The following is a 26,021-nucleotide window of genomic DNA, read 5'->3' as shown; positions in this document are numbered from 1 at the left end:
AGGAGCTTACACCAGAACCCAAATAATACACTCTTTTCTATTTTTAAGTAATTTCTACACCCAACGTGGGGCTCAAACTCACAACCCCGAGACCAACAGATTGAGAAAGTCTTGCTATGAAAATGTCAGCTGAACTAAATAAACAGCCTGTGTGGTGACTCAGTGGTTTTACTTTCTGGCCCAAGCTTCTCTCACTGCAAAAGGTCCACAGACCAGAGACAGACTCCTTGAGTGGACTTTGGAGTTTTTGATAGTCAACATATGGAAACAGACTAGTGAATCAATGCCCCAATCAACATATTCACAAAGTACAAAGTATAAAAAGTATCCTAAAACAAACATAAATAGGTTCCAGAGTACTAAAGAGCTCACACTATGGTGAGGAATCAACCTGGCAAGTGTCACTTAAAGCTCTACTTAAGAACTATTTTACTTTCGGGCACCTGGGTGGCTCAGTCGGTTGAGCATCTGACTTCGGCTCAGGTCATGATCTCGCAGTTCGTGAGTTTGAGCCCCACGTCGGGCTCTGTGCTGACAGCTCAGAGCCTGGACCCTGCTTCAGATTCTGTGTCCCCCTCTCTGTCCGCCCCACCCCTGATTGTGCTCCGTCTCTGTCTTTCAAAAATGAATAAACATTAAAAAAAAAAAAAAGGACTATTTTACTTTCTAGTTAGAGTCTGAATCTCATTCGTCTTCTCTGACTCCATGAAGAGGGTTTAAAAAAAAAACCTGGATACTGACTTAATCGTGAAGCACATGTCAGCTTTAATAGGCTTAAAAGATAGTTTATATCAAAATACATATTTGTAAAAGGAAGAATTTCTAAAATAAAACTTACACAATACTGAGAATCGAATCTTTAAGTTTAATGGAATGGAGGCATCCTCTCCACTGGGCTACAGAAGAGTGCACATACAGACTGCAAGATCAAAATCAAGACTGGTAAGGCACAGAGAACATCAAGTCGCTGCTTACATCTCACAATGACCACAAAGTCCCTTTAGGAGGAAAGAAGAATTACCACAAAAAACTTAGGAAATAACAAACAGCGAGAGTCTAATGCAGAGAAATCAGCCACTTGAGCAAACAGAAACACAGAAGAATGAAAAGCCAGAACTAGAATAACACATGATCGGTTAGTTTCAGGTTACAACATACTTCAGGATCCTTGGCTAACCTCCTTTTTAAAAAATTACCTTACTTATCTACCACACGGAACTATAACTGTCTGATAACAGTCTGGTTTATTACATCAGAGAGTGGCAAGCTATGCCCCGCAGGCCAAATCTAGCCCTTCATCTGCCTCAGTACAGTGTGCAAGATAAAAATGGTCTTTACATTTTAGACAGTTGGGAAAAAAAAAAATCAAAAGAGTATTTTATGACATCTGAGACATGTGAAACTCAACCTTTAGTGTCCGTGAAGTGTAACTGAAACACAGCCACACTCATCTACTTATGCACGGTCACAGCCATGGCTGTTTCTGTGCCACCACAGTGGAGTTGAGAAGTTGCTACAGAGATTATATGGCCACAAAGCCTAACGTATTTCTTATCTGATCCTTCACAGAAAAGTTTGCTATCCCTCCATCTTGTAGTATTAGACCTCTATGGAAAAGACGCACTAGTGACCTTGCTTGACCTGCAGGAAAGCACAATTTTCTGAATCTCCACACAGCACTAGAATGTGAATAAGCTATGTAATGTTAGTTATCTCCTAGGCTTTGAGACAGGGATCTGTCCTGGTTTTCGTAGTAACTCTACCAAGTGGTTATGTTTGGAACTGGGCCTTCCCCCAGCCAAAAAGATACGTTTAATCACTGGTACTTCTTGAATACACTCTAGCTATATAAACCTTCTGTGCATCAATAATTCTGTCTCTGTGCTGTCCAGGATCTTCTATTTCTGGATCACCCAGATTTTAAAGTTTTATTTACCTCTTCCTCCAAGAGAATTATATAAAGAGAACATTCTATGACAAAGAACTATATGATTTACCATTCATACGCAGCGCAAGTCCAGTTTATGAGGTAGCTGGAACATCATCGCAAAATCTGCATGTACTTGAGTTCTCTGCATATTTCATTGTACGCCGACGTACCACATTTTACTTACTTATCTTCTGATTCCAAAAGCAAGAGTCAAAAACTAAAGATACTTCAATATTAAAAGAGCCAGCACCTACCAGCCGTTCTGAGCTCCAAGCCACATAGTTGGTAAAAGGCTACTCATTTTCTGGGCTTCTTCTCTTACCAGGTCTTGTTCATTTGGCAATACTGACATCTGGTCTTTATACGCATCTGAGTCATTACTGGGAAAGGTAGGGAAAGGCAAAAGATTGCAGTAAGCTTAGCTAGTTTCCAGAGACTGAACACTTCTATATTTTAGTTTAACACTTGGAAAAAATAAAATCAAACACTAGACTTCCAGAAAAGCCAAATTCAAGTGCTTATAATCAGTATTTCAATAGTTATACCAGAAGTAACATTAACATATGAGAGAGGACCAAGGTGCACATAAGGAGTTAAGACACAGTAATGAAATATAGCAGTTAATATCCAGACTATAATTATGGCTCTCCTTTACGGTTCTTTTGAATTTTATAAGTTTTTTCTTGGGGCGGGGGGGTGGGGGGAAGCAGAGGAAAGGATGGTTTGTTTAAAAAATCATATACACACACAAAGGAATGAGTATAAAGAATTTTCTAAAATAAAGTATTAAGTTAAAACATGCTTGCATTCTCTCCCAAGACCTTCTTTCTTTTGGATTGTCAGAATATTTTTAGAAAAAGATAACTGAGCTATCAAATCCAAAACATACCTGCTAATTCTAAAAAGATGAGTTTATTCTTAAATTAACAAATGTTAATAGGCCCTTGACTGTTCTATAAACTAAGAGGAAGACTATTAAATTGTAAAAAGAATCACATTTAAATGTATCCCCATCAGCTTTCTATAAAGGCCTAGAGAAGGCAGAAAATAAAATTAAAGAATTCACTAAATGGGCCGGTATTATCAAACACTTTAAAGGAAGAGCTGTTTGGGGCACCTGGATGGCTCAGTTGATTAAGCATCCGACTTTGGCTCAGGTCACGATCTTGCGGTTCGTGAGTTCAAGCCCTGCGTCGGGCTCTGTGCTAACAGCTCAAAGCCTGGAGCCTGCTTTGGATTCTGTATCTCCTCCTCCCTCTGCCCCTCTCATGCGTATGCTCTGTCTCTCTCTGTCTCCCAATAATAAATAAACATTAAAAAAAATAAAAAAATTAAAAGGAAGAGCTGTTTGCCAGAAAACAAACTTTACAGAAGTCATCCAAGCCCACATGGGAAGTCTAAACTGCCAATTTTGTAGATAACTAGGGTTGAAGTAAGAGGAGGACTGGAAGGAAAATGGCACAATCACAGTTTGAATGGAAATGAAAAAAGAAATCGTATGAGAGGAGAAAATGGCCAGGAAGATTTTGACCAGGTAAGACTTTTTTTTTTAAGTTGTTAGAATAGAGAACACATTGAAGGGGGGCAAGGAGGGAGTGGAAATCCAGAGCGAATGCAGCGGAAGGATAAGTGGAGACACAGACACACTGGGAATGCATAATGACACCACAGTCTGCCACGATCCCATTAGCGGGAATCCCGTGGCTGCTTGAGAGGATTCTGGTTCCTTTTACATAAACACTTATCTGCTTTCCTGAGTTGCCGACCCATCCATATACCTTGACTGATACACAGGCGAGAGGTCCTCTGGGATTTGAACCCCCAGAGGGTCCGTGAAGACATGCTCTGTGTAGACGCCGGGCTGGGAGGCGTCCGCGGTGTCTTCAGCTGTCCCTGCATTGCCTTCTGTAGCCTCCGTAGCTTCTTCTGCTGTTGGAACGTTCTCATCAACCTCACTGTTTTCTGCTTCCTTTTCTACAAAATAAATAACACATGCTAGCCATTCGGAATTTGAGCTTTCCTCCCAATAGTTTCCCCGCACAAAACACCCCCGTAGAATTCCACTCCACCGACCCCGTCCTCCTCCACACTGTATCATGAGATACTAGAATCCTTAACAGTCATCACAGTGTCTTCTTTCAAGCTCTTTCATCCTCGTCACTTCAAGACCTACATTAAGTATGAGTCCATAATGAGACACGTGAGACAGTCTCAGACTCCAGACACTGAAGACATGTAAGGAGGAGAGAGATACCTGGTGGTTTTTCCATCACTGGAGAAGCACCGTTGGTACTGGGGGAAGTGGCGGCTGCTGTCACACCTTCTGTAGAACAACCAACTACGGTGATGCCCCCCAACAGGCTGTCTGTCTCTGCTGAGCTGTTGCTGGTCACGCTGCCACACAGAGACGCTTTGTCTACCTGTCCAGATTCTGAAAGCTCCTCTCCCGCAGGGTAGTCTGTTTCTCTGGCTCCTGAAAAACGAGATAAACCTTTTTCTAATAGCTAAGTAAACCCCTGTAAGTAGCATTTTCTCCATTAAGGCAACTATAGGTTTGAAATGAGGTTATGGAGGGGAGACAAAAGGCTACTCGAATACACTGCCAGGAGGGTAACTTTAAATTTTATTTAAACTAACCATCACAAAATGAGAAAGTAGCTTAAAAAATTGCTATTTCTATTCCTGCAAGCACAAGTAAACATGAAAATGTCACAACGTGACACTTCTGTTCTTAAGGAGCTCCTCAGCAGCCACCTAATGAGGTTTCAAACAAGGAAATCTATTATCTGACAAATCAGCAAGAACACTTTTTTAATTATCAAGATTACTATTTAAAATCTGGACTTCTGGGGGTGCCTGGGTGGCCCAGTCGGTTAAGCATCCGACTCTTGGTGTCGGCTCAGGTCATGATCTCATGGTTCGTGAGTTTGGGCCCCTCATCATACTCGCTGCTGTCAGTGCACAGCCTGTTTGGGATTCTCTCTCCCTCTCTCTCTGCTCCTCCCCTGCTCATGTGCATACTCTCAAAAATAAACATTTAAATAAAAAATAAAATAAAATAAAATAAAATAAAATAAAATAAAATAAAATAAAATAAATTGAAATGAAACGAAATGAAACAAAACAAAACAAAATAAAACAAAACAAAAGAAGGACTTCCATGGTGCCACAGTGGCTCAGTCAGTTAAGCATCCAACTTTGGCTCAGGTCACAATCTCACATTTTGAGGGCTGAGCCCTGCCTTGGGCTCTCTGTCTCTGTCTCTCTGCCCCTCACCCACTGGTTCTTGTTCTCTCTCTCTCTCTCTCTCTCTCTCTCTCACCCACTGGTTCTTGTTCTCTCTCTCTCTCTCTCTCTCCCTCCCTCCCTCCAAATAAATAAACTTTAAAATAAACAAAAACGATAAAATAAAATATGGACTTCCCACACTATTAAAAACTCATCATCCTAGGGTGTCTGGGAGGCTCAGTCAGTTAAGCATCTGGCTCTTGATTTCGGCTAAGGTCATGATCTCACAGTTTGTGAGATTGAGATCCACGTCAGGACTGTGAGTGCAGAGCCTGCTTGAGATTCTCTCCCTCTTCTCTCTCTGCCCCTAAACCACTCTTACTCCCTCTCTCAAAAATAAGCATTTAAAAAAAAAAAAACTGATCACCCTAGGTGTATACAGTGTCTAAGGATATTAGTGATACATTTAATACTAAGCATTTGCCATATAAAGATAAATCCCTTCAGTTTTATTTAGAAAGCTGTTTTTATATAGACATTAAAATATTTTATTGGAGTAAGATATACATATATAACATAAAACTTTATAATTTAATGTTCTTAAGGGTTCAGTTCAGTGGCATTAATTACATTCACAATGTTATGCAAGCACCACAACCATCTATGTCTAAACCTCTTCCATCACCCACCCAGAAAATCAGTACCCATTACACAGTAACTCCCTATTCCCCAAGCCCCTCCTGGCCCAACCCTGGTAAGTTCTAATCCATCTCTGTCTTTGTGAATCTGCCTAGTCTAGATCCCTTATATAAATGGAATCATACAACATTTGTCCTTTTGTGTCTGGGTTATATTTTGCTTGGCATGTTTCCAAAATTAATCTATGTTGTAGTACATACCAGAATTTCATTCCTTTTTATGACTGAGTAATATTCCATTGTACAGACATATCACCAACCTGTTTCATGTTTAAACCAATGTTTAAACATCACATAATATTCAATACAGAACTTTATAAAGCCTTCTCTTATCAATCAATCTAAACAGGCTCTTACTCTCTGCCCACCAATCATCTTCTCATATTACCGTGTTTCACTTTCTTCATAGTACTGAAAATATCTTGTTTAGTTATTTGTTTCCAGTTTAGTTTTGGTCTTCCCCAACTAGAACATAAACTCCATGAGAGTGGTGCATGACCATATCTCCGGTAAATAAGTCAGTTCCTGCCAATACAAAGATGTAGATGGTAGGGAGAAAGGGGTGTGGCTTACCCTTACCTGGTACACTGGCTATACAGAGAACATGAGAGTTACACACAGTAAAACTGTCTAGGATGTTGCCTGGTTGAATAGCATCAATAATGATTACTTTTGTAGCTGAATGAGTGCTGGTACAGATCCAGACTAGACTGGATAATTCTTCTTGATTTTTTAACTCCTTCTGTTGTTCCTATGTATACAAAGTAAAAAAAAAAAAAGAATGTTTAAAATAATATGTATGTATACTTCATAGGTCAGTGCTATTACAGTAAAGGCCAATGCTATTTTGAGTTTGTCTGCAGATTATTTGAAAGATTAAAAATATAACCACCTTTCAATATTAATTAGTAGACTAGAAAATAGCAGTGATAAAAATGTTCTAGTTCTTGACTGTGATGGCTCCTAAATGGGTGCATACATTTGTCAAAACTCTTTGAACTGTACCATTTTCAAGTGTATATATAGCTTATTGTATGTAAAATATGCTCTAGAAAAGAGCACAAGGAATAAGCAAAGGCATAATAATCCCAATTAGAAGCTGGTCCAGAAAACAGTTTTGGACCAAAGAGCAAAAACGAAGAGGTCAGATGTTAGTGCACACGCTTACCTTAAGTTCCTGGTCTAACTTGTCTAAACTACTCTGTGATGCACTTCGCTGTTTACTGCCTTCTGTATCCAAACCAGCAACATCTTTGTAAAAGACACTTGCTCCAACAACAGAACCACCGTCTCTGGTCTTCCCACCTGATAAGTTGACTCCAACAGCACACCACAGCTTTTTGGGTTTAAGAAGAAGAAAAAAAGGTATTACATCTATTTTGTCTCTAAAAATGTTTAGAATATTTCACATTTCTTTAACAATCTAATGATTAGGAATAGAGGTCTTCTTGTTTCTTTCTTTCTTCCTTTCCTTTCCCTTTCCTTTTCCTTTCCTTTCCTCTTTCCCTTCTTTCTTTCCTTCCTTCCTCCCTCCCTCCCCTTTTTCTTTTTTCTTTTCTTTTCTTTCTTTCTTTCCTTTCCTTTTCTTTCTCTCTCTCTCTCTCTCTTTTTCTTTCTTTCTCTCTCTCTCTCTCTCTCTCTCTCTCTTTCTTTCTTTTCCTTTTAAGTGGGGCTTACTCCCACTGGGTACTCCCCAACAAGGGGCTTGAACTCAATACCCTGAGATTAAGAATCTCATGCTCTGAATCAGACAGGCGCCCCATGAATACAGGTCTTTAATATTCAAAGTATCCCAGTTTAAAACTACGAAAGAAACAATAACCTCACTCACAGAAGTAGAATTTAAACTTTCTTGGTTTTAGGGGGAAAAATCCACCCAGAGCTTAAGAAATATTTTCTTTAACTCCAAAATATAATCTACCTTCATGGATGTATCTTTTTCATCTAGGGGTCTGAGATAGACAGGCACAGGTAGATTTTTCATCTTATTTTCCCCTTGGCCATTGGTTACCTAATAATTAGGAAGAGGAGAGAAAAAGACATTGGTAAGCCTCATCAAAAGTGAATTCACAGAACCACTGAGCCATGAGCAAGCCCTGATAGTACATATTTTTTCTTTGAAATCAAGTTCAAGTTAATTTTGTTATTCTTATTTGAAAAATAAGCAGAAAGTCATCAAGTGGCAATTAGAAACAATAAACAAGATACCATGGGAGCTCTTAAGAGATACACTAATTCATGAACATGTTCGTGCGTATGTGTGTTCAGGAGCATGTATGTGTGTGCATGTGTACACATGTGCTGAGTCTTTGAGCGGAGGAAATATGGAAGCAGACAAGTTCCTGTAGAAGTGAACTGAGTTTTACATCAATAGTCTGAAAGGCTCCACGACAATGGTTTCTTAAAACTTCTAAAAAATAGATGTGTTTTTTTAAAAAATGAAATCTTCAAATACTGAAATAGGCCAGGATACTCATTAAACTCAATAGCTCCCCACCCAAATTGGATTAAAAGATGGGCAGATGATCTGAATAAACATTTTTCCAAAGAAGACATACAGACAGCTAACAGGTACATGAAAAGATGCTCAGCATCATTAATCACCAGGGAAATGCAAATCAAAACCACAGTGAGATATCACTTCACACCACAATTGCTATTATCAAAAAGACAAGAAATAACAAGTGTTGGCAAGGATGTGGAGAAAGGGGAACCCTTGTGCCTCTGTAGGTGCGAATGTAAATTGGTGTAGCCACCGTGGAAAATAGGATGGAGGTTCCTCAAAAAATTAAAAATAGGGGTGCCTGGCTGGCTCAGCCAGTAGAGTATGTGACTCTTGATCTCGGGGTCGTGAGTTTAAGCCCTGCGTTGGGCACAAAGATTACTTACAAAAAAAATTAAAAATAGAACTACCATACAATGCAGCAATTCCACTTCTGGGTATTTATCTGGAGAAAACAAAAACATTAACTTGAAAAGATATATGGATCTCTATGCTCACCGCAGCATTATTTACAGCAGCCAGGACATGGAAACAACCTAAGTGTCCATCGATAAAAGAACACAGAAAGGAAATATGATATACAAATACAATGGAATATTATCCAGCCATAATGGTATCTTGCCATTCGTGACAACATGGATGGAACTTAAGGGCATTATGGTAAGTGAAATAAATTCAGACAGAGAAAGACAAATACCATATGATCTCACTCATATGTGGAATCTTAAACAAACATACAAAGCTCAAATACAGAGAATAAACTGGTGGCTGCTAGAGGCAGGGTGAGAAGTAGGTGAAGTGGTTCGTAAAGGCGGTCAAAAAGTGCAAACTCCCAGTTACAAAATAAGTCATGGGGATGTAATGTACAGCACGACAACTATAATTAATAATACTGTATTGCACATTTAAAGTTGCTAAGAGAGGAATCTTTAAAGTTCTCACTGCAAGAAAAAAAATCTGAAACCACGTTCAGTGATGGATGTTAACTATTAACTAGACTTATTGTGGTGATCATTGCAAAATATACAAAAATATCAAATTATTATGTTGTATACCTGAAACTAATATAATGCTATATGTCGACTCTACTTCACTAAAAACAAAACAAAACAAAAACACAAGAAACAAACCAGCAGGATACCTCAAGTCCCACACACTTGAGAAACCTCCTGTTGACCCTCTCCCTCCCTCCTCACCGACTCAGGCACTTCTTTTGGGCTCTGGGGCTCCAGAAAACAGCCTGAGAACCACTACCCTGAACCCTTCTCTAAATGTGTGCCAAATCAATGAACTTGAAATGAGCAGGTTTTGAGACCTGTATTTCAATTCCTTCGTGCCCAGGGACACTCCTCTCCCCTTGCATTTCCACTAGAGGCTCTTACCATATTCACATGTTACCTGTTTGTACTTTTGAGGCAGACTCCAGCCAAAAGCCTGCACTCTACCATCTTCCTTCTGGACGTGTGCCTTTACCTGGCGATACTGTTCTCTCTTCTGTTCTCTGCGTGAGGCTAAACTAGCTTCAGTTCTAAAAGGAAAAGAGATATCCCTTTTTAATTAAGGGGATACAATAACAACAGCATCTCTCCCCCTTCCCACTGAGAGAGCAAAAATAACAACCAAAAAATTACATAATTTCAGAAGAGTTTACTTCAGACTTTTGCCTTAAGAAGTATTATCCTAAAGCTGGTCTTTTTAAAGTTTTGCGGGGGGTACAGCGTTCAAGCTTTAACAGATTAGCAAGCAGTCTGTTTTATTATGTTTAAACATCAGCCATCAGATTTCTATCAGGTTTCAGATTTTGGCCATATGAAAGGGAAAAATTCTTAAATATCTTTAGTTCCTCCCTTTTTTGTTCATTCAACAAACATTTACTGAGAATTTTCTAATGCCTGGGAATGTACTAGAAGTGACTGAAGATCAACAAATCAATATGGTCTTAGGAAGATAATAAAAGGTTCATTTCTGGGCCCCATTAATTTGTTTCCAAAGACAAAAGTGCAAACTGACTGGATAAGCTTGTGAACGATGGAGTAAAATAACAAAGAAAACCATCCTGAAAATAGTTGGTCTTTCTTTGGGCTATTTAAATTTTTGTGAGGTGATTTGCTGTGTAGGTGGTAGTTAACCAATCTGTGTGCCAAACACTTTATATATAAAGCACTATATAATTTAACCCTAGTGTCCCTGAGCCAGGTTATCATACTCATTTTACAGGCAGGGACACTGGGGCTCGGAGAGGTTAGCTTGTCCAAGGTCATGGACCTAAGGAGTAGTAGAGTCAGGAGAGAAATTCAGCTACTTGTGACACCAAAGGAAATGTTCAAACATCCAGGATATAGGCTCATAGAGGCCTTTAACTCTACTGATATTTGTCAGTGTTGTTATACCAGCACCAAGGAGACATTTTAAAGCAATTCTCTGTTTATGAAAGCCCTGACATGCAATTTTCATAAAAGATATTGACTACAAGTAATTTACTTAAAGGTACGCAGCCACATTACAAAAATGGTTTCTTTATAGACTTATTGTGAACCTTATAGCTGATCTGATAAGTGGCAAGAATATCTTAACTGTTAACTTATTTTTAGAGCATAAGCACAAGTCTGGAAAATACTTACTCTTCGCTAAGGAAATCAAAGGCTTTGGACTTATCCCCAGGGAGCTGAGATAAGGTGCTGCTTCTTTTCTTGACAGAAGGAGTAACATGAGAGGTGGGTGCATTGTACTTCAAATTAACAGGTGGTTCAGGTTTCTTAGCAGTATTACTTGAGGAGCTAAAAAGTCGGCTGAAACTAAAGAAAAAAGTGAGAGTGAGAGAGAGTGAGTGAGCGAGAGACAGTAAGAGCCTTATTACATGCACTGTGAGAAACAGTCCATAACTTTCCACAAGTTAGAATGCTTTTACAAGGCAATGAGTTAGAAACTGGCAGAAAGATTTTTGTAGTCATATACTACTTAGCAATTAACTCACTCACAGCCAAACTCACACATTCAGTAAAGAGAAACTATTGCTTAAAATGGCAGACCCTTGTTCTTCAATTAGCAATTCACATAATGAAAGGAAGAAAGTCTTAAGTACAGGGAACTTCCTGTAATAAAGAAATAAAGTAAGATGGTTCCTAGCTCCTACTTGGTGAGTAGTGGTTAAATAGCGAGGTTATGGCTGCAAGATTTGAACAGAAGCTTAGTTTGCCAATTCTAAAAATAGTAAGAAAGCACTGGAACACATATTGCCATTTTAACATCTTATACATATTTCTATTAAGCTCAAATCATAGATCTACCTTCACATCCACTGAAAAGAATGAACACTTCCAATAAACAGCAGATTCACCAAAAAATGGATGTTTTAAGCATAGTAAATGCACAGTACTTCTGGCAGGAACATAATTCAAGTCCAAAACACACAAATATACACACTTCTCAAACCTACAGACACTAAATTTCTAAGCTTTACTTTGTCAAGTTCCATAACAATCACAGAACCAGCGAATCCACGTTAACTTATTCACTGAGGATCCCAGGTAATTATCAACTCTATGAATAATCTCCAATAGTTTTTATTTAATTTAGCAGAAGATTCCACCAAATGCACAACCAACATGATGCAGCTTACGATAGCATATGTTTTGTCCTCAAGAATAGCCTTACCGAGCTGGCATGCTACATATTAAAAAGAAGAAGTACAGTTTAGCCATATACTCCAAATTTTAAAAAGAAAGAAGACATAAAATCACACTTAAAAAAATTCTGACTGTAATCTTCTTGTTTCAAAGTGCTCTCTGATATCTTTATGTGTTTTTAGATACTTACAACTGCCAAATGCTTGACCTTTTTTTTTCCTGCATGGCTGGATTTTCTCTTGATGCACTACATTTGAAAAGAAAAACAAAGAAAGAAAAAATGTTTTATCAGTTAGGTGTTCTAGCTTTCTATCTGAAGAACAGAGGACCCAAGAAGTTCATGAAATACACAAAGGAGAATCAGCAATTAAATTCAGTAAGTAGTTGCTTTGACCTATCAACTGTCAGTCAACCTGTAAAGGCTAATACAACTAAGATAAATAAAACACCATCCCTTCATCAAGAGTCCAGTCTGCTAACAGTGACAAGACTGTTATCTGTGCTAAACAGGCAGCTAACATGCCTGAATGTTAATATTTAAAATTTTTTATTGAAGAGATATCCTCCAATTCTCCCTTATGTCAAAATACTGTCTTATAAATCCTAAACCCTTATCTTTACATAAAGGTCTCTATCATCTCATGCTCTAAGTTCTCATAAAATAACCTGTAACTTTACTGTTCTGATGTGTCATTTTTCACAGGACTAAAACTTTCCCATTACTGAAAAGATCACCAGAGATGGGGATAAACTGGTAGTTCAAGAAAATTTCAGAATTTGGCACTCCATACCAATTTAGTAAGGTGGTAAGGATTCCGCTTTCACTATCAGAGTTCAGTTTTCACGGTTTTTTAAAGGACTGAATTTAAAACATCTTTTAATTCAATGAAAAAGTTAAAAGTGAGCTACCATTTCTTTTGTGGAACACCACATGGCTGTTAGAATTAAAAACAGCAATGATGGGGCGCCTGGGTGGCTCAGTTGGTTAAGTGTCTGACTTCGGCTCAGGTCATGATCTCACAGTTCATGGGTTCGAGCCCCATGTCGGGCTCTGTGTTGACAGCTCAGAGCCTGGAGCCTGCTTCTGATTCTGTGTGTGTGTGTGTGTGTGTGTGTGTGTGTGTGTGTGTGTCTCTCTCTCTGCCCCTCCCCACTTGCACTCTGCCTCTCCCTCTCTCTCTGTGTCAAAAATAAATAAACATTTAAAAAAATGAAAAAAAAAAATAGCCATGAAAAGTAGAACCTGTCTATATACCTCAATTTTTAAAACATTTATCCATTATTTATTTAATATCCATTAAATGTGAGAGTTAAGAACAAGCTTCTTAGTACATCAGTTTCTTTGACCAATAAATGAAGATCAAATTCTGATCTCCTTCCTTGTTAGCAGCTATAAGCAATTACAATTTTAGCAAATTGTCAATGTGCTATTCAAAGTACTTTCATTCTAGTACGACATTGGTAAAAGATGTATAAACTGTTAAATAATGTAATCACAAACAAGTAAAAGTTGGAGGTTAAAAAATATGCTTATAAACTTTAATATGATGTATTGGTGTATATGTACTGTTATTGGTAAATCTGACATGGGAATCTAAACTCAAAAATATGGGCGGAGTGCCTGAGTGGCTCAGTTGGTTAAGTGTCCAACTTCAGCTCAGGTCACGATCTCACAGCTCGTGAGTTCGAGCCCCGCATCAGGTTCTGTGCTGACAGTTTGGAGCCTGAAACCTGCTTTGGATTCTGTGTTCTCCTTCTCTCTGCCTCTCCCCTGCTTGCACTCTGTCGGTTTCTCAAAAATGAATAAATGTTAAAAAAAAAAAAAAAAAAAATTTAAGTAAAGAACACTGTTACTAAGTATGACCATAAGATGGCAGCACTAGGTGTGATCTAAGATCCAACCAACAAAGATGTCAACAGAAGGTACATTTTGCATGAATAGTCAGAAAAGAGGGAAAACCAAACAAGAGTATTTTACAGAAAGACACTGAGAAAAATGACTTAGTTTCCTGTTTGGCACAAGAAATTTTTATCTTTTCCTGACATTATTGCAAAAGTAGTTGTCAATTTCTATATTCTTTTGAAAAATGACCACCATTCATAAGTAATAACAATTACCTTTTAGAGGTCATAGGAATATTTGCCAAGGGCCCTTTGCTCAAAAGGCACCCACTTTGATCACATTCTGTTCCTACTTCCTAGTGTTACTTTAGAAAGTATCTCCTAGTGGGGTGCCTGGGTGGCGCAGTAGGTTAAGCATCTTGGTTTTGGCTCACGTCATGATCTGACAGCGTGGGACCCTGCTTGGGATCCTGTCTCTTTCTCTCTCTCTCTCCCTCCCACGTTTGTGCACTTGTGGCTGCGCGATCTCTCTCTCTCTCTCAAAATAAGTAAACTTCTGTAAAAATCCAAGTTAATTTAAAAAAGAAAAAAAAGGTATCTCCTAGTAAACAGAGTAAGAGGTTTGGATCCCCAAGGCAAGACTCTAGTTCTGAGTGAAGGAATGTTCAAACCTAGGATACAATACTAGAAAAACACCAAGAGGCACTTCTCACCGAATCATCTCTGTCCATCGAACAGCTTCCTGGAGCTCCATCAATCTCTCTTTATACTGGTTTCTCTCCATTAGAACACGGGCCATTTCTACTCTAGTAAACCGCTTCCTCTGGGCTGTGGGAATATCACTCTGTAACGAAAAGAACACTGCAGATCACTCTGGGAGCCTATGTCTGTTTTGGTGTTATGTTAAACTTAAAGCTTTGAAACATTTCTTAATTTCTAATCTACTGGATCATTTAAAGAGAAATAATCTTCTAAAAATAAAATCAATAGAGATTTAAATAATTACCTATGATGAAGAAAGGTATACAATTTAATTTCTGAAAATAGAGATATTTGAATATACCGTAAGGAAAATGCAAAGAACAGTGTAGATTTTGAACTACAACCAAAAAAGATTAACAAAATATATCTATATAGACTTAACAAGCTCACCTGGAAATGTTCCTCTAATAACATTATTTTCAGTTGATGTTCTACAACAAACGCTAATTATTCAGCAATTTTTACAATTTAGTTCTGAAAGGGGTTGTTTACCTCAGGCTACCCATCATATACATATCCAAGGCTAGCACAGACAGTAGGCTTACAGCCTAGTTAGATTACCGAGATGCCCAACTCTAAGAGTCACTAAAGCACCAACAGAAATACAACAAGTGTATTAACTAGAATTCTTCTTAAAGAGAGGAAAGGATGTGACTGTGGTTAAGTCCCAAGAAGGCATGCTCAAGTCAACTTCCTTCTACTGTAATTCCTAAATGCTCTTCTGGGGAGGAAAGTTGGTTTAACTGCAGGGTTTCTGTTTTGCTGAGCAGAGTATACACATTGGGGATCAAAACGGAAAGGGTGGAAAAGTTAAGAAAGAGGCTGAGCTTAGCACTCAGGAGTCTCCTACTTTGTCCTCTCCTTTAAACAGAAGTCAAACAGCAGATGATGAAAGGACTTCGAATCTGCAACATGGTAACCACACTACAAGGTTACCTACCCTCGCAGAAGACTTGTACTAGACTGTTCACAACAACATTGTTTGTGGTGCTGTAAAAAGCTGAAAATCACCTAAATATACATTAATAGGAAAGCAGATACTTAAACTGTAATATATTCATACAATGGGATATATATAAAGCAGTGAACATGCAAAACTTACAGCATTATACGGTAACACAAGTGATCTCAAAAACATAATACTGAGCAAAAGAAGTAAATCTTAGGGCACATGGGTGACTCATTCGGTTAGCCATCTGACTCTTGGTTTCGGCTCAGGTCATGATTTCATGGTTTGTGAGCTCAAGCCCCACATCAGGCTCTGCTCTGACAGCAAGGAACCTGCTTGGGATTCTCTACCCACCCCCCCCCCCCCGCCCCCACCCCCCGACCCGCTCTTTCCCTGTGTTCGTGCACACACTCTCTCTCTCAAAATAAATAACAAGTAAATCTTCAACTATGAAATAAAAAACAATGAAAATTGAACCATATTTTGTAGTGATACATATATGCATGATATGATAAAAAAAATTTTTTTAAATATATTTTTATGTTAGTTCTACTATGTCCAACATGGGGCTTGAACTCATGACCCTAAGATCAAGAATCACACACTCTACTGACTGAGCCAGGAAGGCGCTCTGATAAAATTCTTTTTTTTTTTTTCCTAAAGGTAAGAAAATGATAAATATAGGACAGTGGTCTCCTCTGGAAGCGGGGAGCACAGGGTATCTTCATTGTTTGATAATGTTCTAGTTCTTAGGTTAGGCGGTGGGGTCCTTATGTTAATTTATTATGTTTCGTAACTTACATGTGTTATGTATACTTTTGGTATGTATCAAGTATTACATATTAGGGGCACCTGTGTAGTTCAGTTGGTTAAGTGTCCAACTCTTGGTTTTGGCTCAGGTCATGATCTCACGGGGTTGTGAGAAAAGCCCCGCATCGGGCTTTGCACTGGGCATGGGGCCTGCTTAAGATTCTCCCTTTCCCTCTGCCCCTCTCTGTCTCTCAGAAAAGAAAAAAAAAGAAAAAAAGTTTATAAACAAAAAGTGAGACTAAAGGGGCATCAATTAAGCATCTTCTACAGGGCACCCACATATCTCAAGGCTGATGCTTGACCAGCAGACACCTGTTATAGGAATAATAATCTAGAAGCCAGAAGAATTACTAGTATGCTAATTATACTGGCAAGAAACTCATATTCAGTCTTTTGAATTTGCATATGTTGAAAACAATATAAGCTGATTGACTCCTATTAAAGTTCTAGAGCTCATCTTTTTGTTAAATACTATTAAACAACTTTTATTATTAAGCTTTCATATTTCAAATTCAAAATTTGAGACAAAACAAACAATAATAAATCCCAAAATGTTTCAACTGGTCCTTGAGCTTGAACAAGCAAATGCAGGTCAAGGCACAGAGCCACAGGAAAAAATAAGCACACCACAGGTCGCCAGAAAGCTCAGCACCTGGATACCATGTGGGAACACGAGCTATCCTATTCAAGACCACAAACAGACCATCTCTTTTCTTTTCTTTTTAAGTTTACTTTGATTTATTTTGAGAGAGAGCATGCACACGCAGGTACAAGCCAGCAGGGGAGGGGCAGAGAGAGAGGGAGAGGGAAGATCCCAAGCAGGCTCCATGCTGTCAGCGCTAAGCCAGATGGGGGGCTCGATCTGACAAACTGTGAGATCATGACCTGAGCTGAACTGAGTCGGGCACTTAACCGACTGAGCCACCCAGATGCCCCCCGACTTTCTTTTTATAACGCTATATCTAAAGATTAACAAGATTTTCTTGAAATACCAAAATGTGGTAAGAAAAACAGTCCAAGATTGTAAACCTACATCATCGTCGTCTTTTGCTTTTTGTCGTGCATCTTCAGCTTCTGCGCGAGCTCTAGGGGAAAAACGGAATATGTTATTTGAGTTGCACTCATCTTTTCAAGGAATAAAAGAGTAGGTCACAAATGTTAATCAACACTAAGTGATTCTCTGTCTCTTTCCAGAGTATTTAGCTGCTTTCACTTAGGGTAACACTGATGTAGCACTGTTCTCAGGGAAAAAACCGGTGTCGAAGAAAGCGGGGTGAAGGAAAATAATGACTATTGCTAATTTCCTTACTAGCACATTTTAGAATGGTTCTACTAACTTTTTTTCACATCATGACAGACTCAGAATGTGATCATGGTATCACGGGGTGAGAGGAGGGGCAGGCTCACGGCACAGCAGCCTTTTCCCAGGCAGCTGGTACCCGTCTCGGGGTGACGCCTGGGCCCCTCTGTGGTACACCGGCAAAGACAGGTGGGTTCAGAAGATTCCAGAGAAAACTTACTTCCTAAGCTCTTCCTCCAGCTCCTTGTTCTTTTCCTCCAGCTTCAGTTTGGCCTGTTTCACAGCCTCCAGCTCCCCTTGTAGCACATCTTTCTCACAGGTCAGCTCATCCACCTTTGCTATCAAATCATTCTTCACTACATTCAGAGCATTTCTAAGAAACACGTATTTCGAGTGTATCATTACAAATAAATACTCTTTCTGTCTTTCAGCTTATTCTCTTACAGACTCAAGTAATTATACAACCAAAGCTGAATAATTGAATACTTTAGAGATATTCCATGTGGTGCCATTTGTAAATAAAGATTAAAAAACACAGAGCAACCATGTAAGTTTTTACTCTTCTCACTTATCGAAGAATACACGGATAAAGCAAGGCAGATCACCAACGAATGAAAATGACAGAATTAACTAAGATTAAATTTTTACAAAACGGCATCATCCATACGTGTACTGTTGTTAAGTTCTGAAAAAAAATATTACCTAATCAATAAAGTAAGGTTTATCCTTGAATTTACCTTTAATAATTGATGAGGCAAAAAAGTCTAAAGAAAAAAAAAACTGGAAAAAAATCTAACATATAGATCTTTTGGGTACAGGCAGGTATAGTGCCTCTAACTGCATTCTATTTTGGATATACCTGGGTGTTCCAAAGATGCTCTGACACAGCAAATTAACAAAGGGCCACTGTCTGCTTTGCCACATGACTCAGAACCTGCCTGAGCCCAATATGTCTGAGGGCCTAAGACCCCCAAAATTATACCTGAAAACCTCCAATTATGGAGGAGAGCTCTGAAAAGGTGGCCTGGGTATACATCGAAACATGTATGCAGAAATAAAGACACCCCAGAGGAAAAAGGTAAGAAATTTGAACAAGGGTCACTGACTCAGATGAGAAACTTCAGTATCTTGTGCTCCTTGTTAAAATTTTGGATATATACTTACTTGGTTTCCAACAGTTGTGTATTTTCTAATATAAGATTCTCAACTTCACGACCCATTCCTACCAAAACAATAAAATAAGAACTCTCAAAACACATTATCAAAAATTACATAAACTTGTATTATAGTAAACTATAGGCTCAAATTTTAATTTATAAATTTTACCTGTCCTTTAGTAACCTTATTTTGTCTATAATTTTATTTGATATATCTACTTGTGTAGGTTATAAAATCATAATTATCGATCACAAAACAAAGCTAAAGATTTTGTTAGCCAATTCTTTATAACTGTTAGTCTATATTTTGTTTCTCATAGATAGTATTTCAAAATGATTAAGACTTTTCTGCCAAATATTCTAAAAAGTAGCAGTACTTAGAGAAAAAAAAAAGAGTAAGCATTAATACAGATCAAAAATCATTTCCAAATCACTGCTGATACTGTAGGCTTTTGCCTAAAAATTAGGTCTTACTAAGAGAGAACTGGCAGAAACAAGGCCAAAGAAAGACGGAACCCCAATGCAGATGAAACCTTACCAAAGAAATTATGGTCTTAAAGCCCATGCATTCCATGTAAAGCAAAAACAAAGAACAAGAAATGTTTTATGTAAGAAACAGCATGAAAAAAGATTATTAATCTGTAAAGTTTTATGCATGATATGAAATACATCTGGAATCACAGTGTTATGATTTAATGCATAATGATGTGCAAAAGACAGAAATTAAGATGATTTCCTTCATTTATAAGGATGCTCTTTGATATGTTTTACCAATTCTTTTACACAATGAAAACGGATTAGAATGAAAACCCCACATCAATAATATAAAGTTTCCCTCCAAGTGCCACCTCTGAAATGATAATGTTCAGTTACTACTTTACAGAATCCTGTTTAATAATTTAACGAGGACTGTAAGGTTGGCAGATAGAGCATTCAATGCAAGATCCAATGCAATGATCTTTAGGGAGAAGAAAGTTATTTAATTTGCTAATTATAAGAAACTGAAGAAATAAAACAACACACTAGGGAATGTATCTCAAAAAGTTACCAAATCAAAAAAGCAAAACAAAGCAAAACAAAAGACCCATCACTCACTTAACCCAGCTAATGCTGGAAAATACACATTCAGCGGAAGAAGTAATATTCACACAACCCAGCAAAACAGAAGGGAAATATCCTAAAGAAATATTTCTAAAGAAAACTACATAAGGAAAAGGAATTGTTTTTTCTTTAAATAATTTTTTTAAGGGTAGTATTTCTAATGGCTTAAAGATTATTTAAAACAAAACCAACTTAGGAATGCTAAAAATTCAATGCTTACATATACGGAACTCATATTTTGTCTATTATAATTATCTCAAATACTCTCAAAGATCAGGGTACTTCTACCATGAAGAATAAATATCAGAAACAGTAGCTTATTTAATCATCTATATATTCTTCAAAAAGTGAAAATAAAGACAAACTAAAAAAGTTTCCAGATTCCAATTCCAAAATGAATTTTGGCAAGATACTGCTGAAATATGTGCTTTAAACACTAATGTTAACTTCCAATAAAGCTTTACAGTCAGAAGAAATAGGGTTTAGATTGGTTGAAAAAAGCTTATGTAATGACTGTGTTTGCTATAAACTCTCAAGCATGTAGGGAGATAAGCATAAAAGCTGAAAATATATGGAAGGCAAAAAAAAAAAAAAATAGTTGAGCAGAAAAAAATGATGAGAAAGCATTACATGAGGATAGCAGCCAAGAACACCTAGCTTAAAAAGCAGTAATATTAAAGTATTTAAAAGCATACACACCAGAATATTCCCCTGGGTAAGCAGCCCAAGAGAAAAATGAATGAGAATCACAATTAGATTGTTTTTAGAAAGCAAGATCTATGCTCATTTGTGACAAAATGAGAGAAAGGAGACAATAAAATTTAAAAGATGTAGAGAAACCAACCATTAGCTGAACACAATGTAAATATTATAAATAAGAAAAAATCTTGAAATATGTACCATATGGGAATCATATCTGATAATGTAGTTTCTAAAGTTTACACATTCTCAGTAAGAGTTCTCTCAAAATCTAGTGTATAAATTTAATATGTGGTCAATAGGATTGTGCAAAATTTTCATTTTGAAATGTACTGATAAAAACTAACTCCTAACTATAAGAAAAACATAACTTGAAGTGGCCCCATTTCTATTCAAGGCTTCAACCAAACATAAACGTAGATCTAACATATTTGCCAACTTTACCTATTAAAAAACAAGCAAACAACTGCCTGGCAGTTTTGTAAATCATAGAAGTCTCCCTTGGATGTTAGCACCAATCCTCAAGCTACGTCCATAGCTGGGCCTCCAAATGATCTGTTAATCCCTTGAGAAAGTATGCACAATTTTGTCTACCTATACATGCATTTTCCCAAAAGTACACTGCTTTCTTACAAATTCTCCCATAAAGGAGTTCTAATTCTAAAAGGTGAAAGAATCACAGATTTAGAGGTGAAATAAAACTAATAGAACTACGTAGCAATCCATTCGCTAAACTGCTGTGCTGTGTGCTAAAGACTCACTAGTGAGCAAAGGACAGAGTTGTCTTGGCCACACAGAGCTTAGAGCCCCAGGGAAAGGAGTATGTATACAATTATAGTAAAGAACAAAGTGTGGCACATCAAAGAAAGTGAGGTCCATGAGAATACATTTCATGGACAATGGAGCTTTAACTAGGGGATCAAAGCAGAATTCCAACAAGAGGATATGCAAGGGAATATAGAAAGACATAGATATATAGATTTTTTTTTTTTTTTTTTTTTTAAAGAAAGGGAGTAAACAAGCTTTGGTGATTGGTTCTCAAGGAAGCAGGAGAGATCCTGAATGGAGAACTGAGTGGACATTGAGCTCATTCATTCACTGAGACAGTACACGCTGGGGTAGGAATAGCCTTGAGGAACAGGACAACGAATGATGAACTGAGCTTTAGGCACATCAAGTGTAAAGCGCTATAAATCATCTTAGAGGTGTCTTGTGGGCTGCCTGGAAGTAATAGTCTGGGGCTCTAGAAAAAGATCTTAGAAGGAGATAAAAACTGTGGAGCACTTTTCTATGAAAGCCAAGAAACAAGAGCAAGTAAGATTTCACAAAGAAGCATGCCTGGGGCACTGGTATCTGAAAGGTGGGGAGAGAAGAGGATCCTGTAAAGAAGACTGAAAAAGAAAAGAGGTAGGAAAGAATGCAGGAAAGTCTGTTATCACAGAAACTCAGCAAAGATGGTGTTAAAGACAAATGCTACCTAAGAAGTCATATGAAAGAATGTAGATGGAACCAGAAGGAACCGCTGGATATAGCAAACAAGAAGGCTATTTCAGGCAAGGAGAGTGCAGGGAAGGATGTCCACACAGACTGCAGGAGAAGAGGTGTGAGTGGGAAAAGGGAGATCCTGGCAATTTAAAGTAGCTACACATTCAAAAAGTCCGCTTTGTTCACTGATGTATCACAAGCATCTGGGAGATACCTCGCTGATACTGCTGTATAAAGCAGAAATGCAAAGAAAGGGAGTGATTGGGTGGAAAGGTGCTGAAGGTATAGGGTCAGAAGAGGGCAGTACTTTAATTTTTAAATGGAAAAGATCTGAACATGCTTAAATGAGAATAGAAGAAGTAAAGACAGTAAAGTTGAAAATATAGAAGATAACAAGAGAAAGAAAATCCCAAGAGTAGGATGTATGATTTCCAAGTTCTAGAAAGTGGCCATAGAGAATACATGACCTAAGTGAAGAGAAAAAGAACTGATGAAAATAAAGTCAAAGGATAAGGACAAACGGGGGTAGGGGGCGGTGCCTCTTTTAAATTAAAATCAGAAAAAAAAAAAATCTAAATGCTGAGTATAGGCATAATGATTGCGAAAATTTATATCCTTGAACAAGAAAAGAGTTCTACAATAATATAGTAATTAAGAAAATGAATAATGAATCACAGAAATGGACTATGTACTTATTTATCAACCCAAGTGAATTAAAGAACCTTGGGAAACAATTTTGTTAGTTTCACTATCTTCCATTTAGTATTACACTTCAATTGCTATCACAGAACTGTACAGAAGAGAAGCCAGGGAACACATGTATGAGTTGGAAATTTCATTTACCATCTTTGACCACAAGGTATTCATGTAAGCATGAGTCACTACACTTAAGGTAATAGAGTAAAATCTTCTAATCTGGAACATTCTAGAGAAAAAATATATCGGTATCTGAAAAAGGGAAAAGACACTAGTTTACAGTCTATTTCTTATTTTCAAAGTAGAAAGGAAACCAGAGTTATCAGGATTTTGCTGTTAACCTATTCATTATGCTTAATTTTCTGACTTAAAGAGTGGAAGCTTTCATCTGATTTAAAAGACCACAATTATCTCTAAATACTATGTGGCTTCTTAACTCTTTCCAAAAAGTTAAGTTTGGAACCACCAACCTCAAAAATTACATTATTCAATATTACATTATGAAGTAATACAGAGTATACATTAAAAAAGCACTTCATTCATGGGGCACCTGGGTGGCTCAGTCGATTAAGCATCTGACTCTTGATTTCACCTTAAATCATGATCTCACTGTTAGTGAGTTGGAGCCCTGCATCAGGCTCTGCACCGCCTGCATGGAGCCTGCTTGGGTTCCTCTCTCTCTCTCTCTCTCTGCCCTTCCTCTGCTTCCTCATTTTCTCTCTTTCTCTCTCTCTCTCAAAAAAAATGAATAAACTTTAAAAAAAAAAAAGTGCTTCACTCTGGTTAAATACAAAGAGCAGCATGAAAGAATTTGGGGGGGTATATTGATTCTGCTGGTGATTATAAATTGTGCCCATTTGTCAAAACTCAAAAAATTCACCATAAAGAGTGAATCTTACTGTATATAATAAACACTTAAAAATTCTTCTTTCTAACATTTTTTGCATATACCCTTCAATTTTGCCAGGGACTCAGTTTCCTAAACAGAACTTTTTATGCATAATTAAATGTTAACTAAAGTTACAGTGTAAATTTAAATGTTAAAAAATGGAATGTTCCTTAAGAATTAATCTTTAGCCCTCCTTGAGAAATGCAAACTCATTCAACTGCTTCCAATCTTTTACTTAGACTTTAACAGTGGAAGTCTATGACTAACTGAGAATAGTTTTATTTATGATAAACTTTCAATCTCCCTTGTGAAATAGACTGTGAGCTCCATTTAGACACAGCTTACATTTCCTTCAAAAAATACTTCAAACTTTTGAGGACATAATGGTAATCAATAAATTTAACACAAATTAACACAAGCAATCCCATTCTATATTCACAAGAACTAACAAAGAGCACCTTTTGAGAACACTATATAGTCTTTATTATAATTACACTAATAGATACAAAAACTTTTTTAGAGACCAGTATCTATTCCAAAGGCATAGGTTTTTAATATGGTAAGATTTTCAATTTCTGTAAGGTTTTAAATTATAAGAAGAGTACATCAAAGCTAACTGACATTAAGTCAGAATCTCATAATTATCATTAAAAGAAACTTTATAGATCACCTAGAGCAGGAGTCCACGCATTCTTTATGTAAAGGGTCAGATGGTGACTCTTTTGTCTTTGTAAGCCATATGATCTCTGTTACAGACTACTGAACTGCTGTTGGGTCCAAAGCAACTACACATAATAAATAAACAAATGATAGTGGCTGTGTTCTAATAAAGTTTTATTCATACACACAGGAGAGGAGCTGGATTTGGGCCAGTGAGCCACAGCTGGCTCAATCTTTGAACAAGAATCCAGTTCCTTCATTTCATAGTTAAGAAACTAAGATTGGGAGAGGATAAGCCATTTGGCAAAGGTCACCAGATAAGTACTGAAAGAGCTAAATGCAGTATTCTTTTCAAACCAGGTGTTCTTCAACAACACAAACTCAAAACTGATTACATCCCATAAAGCTAAAACAGAATATTCTGTGAAATCTCAGAAAAAAAACAAGTATTATATATTCTTACTTAATTAAAGTCAACAGAATTTAAGGAAATCTACTTAAGGGGCACCTGAGTGGCTGTCAGTTGAGCACCCGACTTCGGCTCAGGTCATGATCTTGCGGTTTGTGAGTTCGAGCACCACATCAGGCTTGCTGCTGTCAGCACAGAGCCTGATTTGGATCCTCTGGCCCCCTCTCACTGCCCCTCACCCACCTGCACTCTCCCCCAAATCAGTAAACATTTAAAAAAAAAAAAAAAAAGAAGAAAAAAGAAAAGAAATGTACTTAAGCCAGGAACTATCTATCAGTCTATACACAAACACACACACACACACACACACACACACACACACACACACACACACCCCCACTGTGCTCCTTATGTGTAATATTGTTCTTGGAATATAGCACAGACTCAATAAAATGTGCTATGTGAATTTCAAAATACAAATTTAAATGCAATTCAATTTGAGAGATATCCACATACAAAGATGCTTTCATTTAAAATTTTCATAATCTCAAAGAATACTTTCCTATTAATTACCTGAAAGTGCAATCACTGTGTGCTACTGAACTGTTGAGGACATTTTAAAGTAATGTTCAATTAAATCATTTAAAATCTATTTTTAAAACAGTATGATACTTCTTCAGATAAGCTATCATACCTAGTAAATCCGCTCCTTCATCCACATCTCCAATTAGGCCTGAGCCAGCTGAAGACAGTTCTTCAAAGAGAGATTCTGTATTGCGATCAAAAGCTTTGTTCTCTATGCCTTTGGTGGGAGTGCTATGCAATAAAAACAACACAAACAAATCAACAAATGTTACAAAGACGTTGTCAACAGTGTAAAATGAATACAATAGGCAAGTAATTGCCTATTAAATTTATATTTAATACAAAACATAATTTCAAAAGATTTCTGAAAGGTTTCCTAAGAAATTCTCATCAAATTCCACAGATACAATGACTGAAGAGGGGTACCTGGGTGGCTCAGTCGGTTGAGCGTCTGACTTTAATTTCAGCTCGGGATCTCAAAGTCGTGGGATCAAGCCCCACGCTGGGCTCTGTGCTGATAGCATGGAGCCTGCTTGGGATTCTCCCTCTCCCTCTGTACGCCCCCCCACCCCACCCCCCCGCCACAACAGCATTCTCTCTCTCTCAAAATAAATAAATAAACATTTATAACAAAACAAAACAAAAGAACTGTGGAAGAAAATACAGGATGAAAATACAGAATGACAGCCAAC

The 26,021-nt window shown here is 37.6% G+C and overlaps 1 protein-coding gene across 3 annotated transcripts in view; it reads right to left on the bottom strand.

The window, feature by feature from the left end:
• Nucleotides 1-26,021, bottom strand: part of SPAG9 (sperm associated antigen 9) — a 133,327-nt gene that overhangs the window by 15,930 nt on the left and 91,376 nt on the right. For all 3 annotated transcript variants that reach the window (XM_047832576.1, XM_047832577.1, XM_047832578.1), the window contains 15 exons: nucleotides 25,439-25,560; nucleotides 18,813-18,870; nucleotides 17,869-18,021; nucleotides 17,382-17,433; nucleotides 14,541-14,671; nucleotides 12,176-12,232; nucleotides 10,981-11,154; nucleotides 9,758-9,887; nucleotides 7,778-7,867; nucleotides 7,025-7,192; nucleotides 6,436-6,607; nucleotides 4,185-4,403; nucleotides 3,709-3,904; nucleotides 2,185-2,310; nucleotides 839-919 (listed from right to left, as the gene is read on the bottom strand). In XM_047832576.1, coding sequence (XP_047688532.1) covers nucleotides 839-919; nucleotides 2,185-2,310; nucleotides 3,709-3,904; nucleotides 4,185-4,403; nucleotides 6,436-6,607; nucleotides 7,025-7,192; nucleotides 7,778-7,867; nucleotides 9,758-9,887; nucleotides 10,981-11,154; nucleotides 12,176-12,232; nucleotides 14,541-14,671; nucleotides 17,382-17,433; nucleotides 17,869-18,021; nucleotides 18,813-18,870; nucleotides 25,439-25,560 — 1,929 coding nt within the window. The remainder of the gene's footprint in view (nucleotides 1-838; nucleotides 920-2,184; nucleotides 2,311-3,708; nucleotides 3,905-4,184; nucleotides 4,404-6,435; nucleotides 6,608-7,024; nucleotides 7,193-7,777; nucleotides 7,868-9,757; nucleotides 9,888-10,980; nucleotides 11,155-12,175; nucleotides 12,233-14,540; nucleotides 14,672-17,381; nucleotides 17,434-17,868; nucleotides 18,022-18,812; nucleotides 18,871-25,438; nucleotides 25,561-26,021) is intronic.

Source organism: Prionailurus viverrinus, chromosome E1, assembly GCF_022837055.1.
Source record: "Prionailurus viverrinus isolate Anna chromosome E1, UM_Priviv_1.0, whole genome shotgun sequence".
Lineage (NCBI taxonomy): Eukaryota > Metazoa > Chordata > Mammalia > Carnivora > Felidae > Prionailurus > Prionailurus viverrinus.
This window is presented reverse-complemented; position numbering and strand designations above follow the sequence as displayed.